Raw genomic sequence first — 2867 nt, 5'->3', positions numbered from 1 at the left:
GCAAAGCCAACTTTTGTGTAGGAAAAAGCATGACACTCATGCAAAGATTTGACCATCTTTTATGTGTTACGCAGCATGTATAAGACTCAACAATGTCCTTTTTCCAGTTCTGCAATACAGCAATTTCCCACAAAAATAATAGAAAGTAATTGTGTTTATGTGGATCTTTAAGTATTTAAAAGGCTGTCACTTAGAGGAGGGAAGGAAGCTGTTCCTGTTGGCAGCAGAGGGTAGAACTTGAAACAATGGGTTTAAACTACAGGAGGGAAGGTACCAGTTGGACATTAGGAAAAAATTCTTCCTATTAAGAGTAATTCAGCAGTCAAATTGGCTTCCTAACATCATGCTGGGCTCCCTCTCACCGGCAGTCTTCAAGGAGAGGATGAAGGAACACTTGTCAGGGGTGCTTGAGGCTGTTCCTGCATTGGGCAGGAGTAGATGGTCTGTAAGGCCCCTTCCAACTCTAGGATTCTACGATTCTATATGCAATGCAAACAAATAAAGTTGGCTTGGAAGATAATATCACAACTAAGGAGGTGTTCTCAGTTTCTCTTGTTGCTAATATATTGCTCCTCTTCCAGTCGGTGGGAAGTCTATGTAAGAGCAAAAAGTCCTTTCCACTGTAGACCCAGAAATCTGTGTGGTACTAGGTATCAGACCAAAGGTTCCATGCTTCTTTGGGAAGTGCTTTTCCATTTCACCATTTCTTTCAAGGCCTCCTTCACCTTCTTGTTCCTTAGGCTATAGATGAGGGGGTTCAGGAGAGGTGTGACGACTGCCGTTAGTACAGCCACTACTTTGTTGAATTCCAAGGCAGAGCTCTGTGCTGGCTGAGCATACATGAAGATGGAGCTACCATAATAGATTGTCACCACAGTGGCATGTGATGCGCAAGTAGAGAAGGCCTTGTGCCTTCCAGTAGCTGAGGGGATCTTAAGCACAGTGGAGACAATGTACATATAGGAGACCACGATGACCAGCAGGGTGCCTACAAGAAGAACGGAGGCAAGCAGCACGTCCACAAGTTCAATGAGGCGTGTGTCAGAGCAAGAAAGCTTCAGCAGCGGGGTGCTGTCACAAAAGAAGTGATTGATGACATTGGGGCCACAGTAAGGAAGCTGGGAGATCACCACCGTCGGCCACAGGATGTGCACAAACCCCCCCAGCCAGCAGCCAAGGACCAGGGAGACACAGACACGGCTGTTCATTATGGCAACATAGCGCAGTGGGTTACAAATAGCCACGTAGCGGTCGATAGACATCACAGCCAGGAGGAGCAACTCAGTTGAGCCCAGGAAAAAATAGAAATGGCATTGAGCAATGCAGCCCGAGAACGAAATGGTCTTCATCTTTGCCAATAGGTTGGCCAGCATCTTGGGTATAATGGTTGAAGTGAAGAAAATCTCCAAAAGAGAAAGGTTCCCGAGGAAAAAATACATGGGGGTGTGCAGGCGGGAATCCGCCACCACAACAGTAATGATGATCACGTTCCCCAGGAGGGTGAGAGTGAAGATTGCAGAGCAGACTGCAAAGAGAGAGAGCTCCAACACACGGACTTGAGGGAAGCCCAGCAGGACAAATTCTGTCACCACCCGGCTAAGGCTGCGGTTGTCATTCCCTGCCAGCGCATCCAGTCTGTGCTTCATTCTAGTAAAACAGCAAACACATCGTCCAAGAGAAGTGAAAAGCCACTCACACCAGAACACCCAAGAAAACAGACAACCACTCACCCAGGGGGCCCATGGGGGGAAGCTGTAAGTTAAATATAAGGACAGAGGATCTGGGATTGATCACCCTAGTTAACAGTAAGCAACACATCTTACAGAACTTCCCCTGACCACTGGTGACACAGGGATTGCTCTGCTACTAAGATCTCAGTCAAAATGCCCCCCTGCCGTCCTTTTGAAAGAGATGACCAGTGGATGGCATACAGTGCCAACCTAGAAGCCCCTCATTCCTTCCAATGTATTCTGCCGTAAGCTTCCACAGAGAAGGCCAATGCACAAATAAAAATCATCTACCTGTGCAATACAAACTGTGCCTCAGTGAGAAGTGCAGCCCCTGATTGCTGAAATGTCCCTCTGTGACTTTTATGGAATAAGTTTAAGTAGCAGCAGAGAGAAAGAGTCTTGCAGAGATTCCGTGCCAAATTCCTGTTCAGCCATGAAGTTTACGAAATAATTTTTGGGCAAATTGCTTTAGTTCATATTTTCATGATGACAAGACTGGTGTACCACTGAAGGGGTAAACTGACAGAGGTTTATTCGATTCCTGATCTCTCAAGGGACACAGTTCTCAGAATTACCTTTTCGTTCTCTATTTGCTGGAAGAAAATCATTGTGAAGCACAAACGTTTGTCAGCATCCCAGTCCAGTAAAAGCAATGCCTGTAATTCTGTGGGGAAGTAGCTTGATTTTCTCATGTGTAAAATACGGTTTGCAGGAGAAAACCAATGCTTATAATTCAGGGGGCACACAAAGTGGGTTTTTAACAAGACACAAGTGTGCCAACTGAAACAAATGACCGGTACCTGTTTGGGTGGTCCGTCCTTGCTTCCGTGGGTGGTGGGGGGTGCTGTCAAAGGTGGCTGGGCTATCCACCCACCTGTACATTCTTGCACACAGTTGCATGCAGACAGCCTTGCCTACACATGAAACTCTTTGGGGTTTGGGAACTTTGCCACTGCCATTGGCAGCTCCGCTAATACGACACTTTATCTGTAGCATAGTGGTTAAGTGGCTGGGATGCGAATCGGCCCTCTGCTCTTTCAACTCCCACCACTGCCATGAACTCTGCAGGTGGCCTCGGGTCAGCCACTCCTCTCAGCCCCAGGAGGACCCCAGCTATATTGTGGAGATAATAATAAC

General features: G+C 47.0%; 1 protein-coding gene across 1 annotated transcript; it reads right to left on the bottom strand.

Moving 5' to 3' along the window:
- Positions 1-653: 653 nt before the first annotated feature.
- Positions 654-1604, bottom strand: LOC129345676 (olfactory receptor 6M1-like). Its single transcript, XM_055002903.1, has one exon. The coding sequence runs from the start codon at positions 1437-1439 to the stop codon at positions 654-656; it is 786 nt and encodes a 261-aa protein (XP_054858878.1). The 5' UTR covers positions 1440-1604.
- Positions 1605-2867: the final 1263 nt, after the last annotated feature.

The sequence above is a fragment of the Eublepharis macularius genome, chromosome 18, assembly GCF_028583425.1.
Source record: "Eublepharis macularius isolate TG4126 chromosome 18, MPM_Emac_v1.0, whole genome shotgun sequence".
Lineage (NCBI taxonomy): Eukaryota > Metazoa > Chordata > Lepidosauria > Squamata > Eublepharidae > Eublepharis > Eublepharis macularius.
Note: the sequence above shows the minus strand (reverse complement) of the source record. Positions and strands in the feature narration are given on the sequence as shown.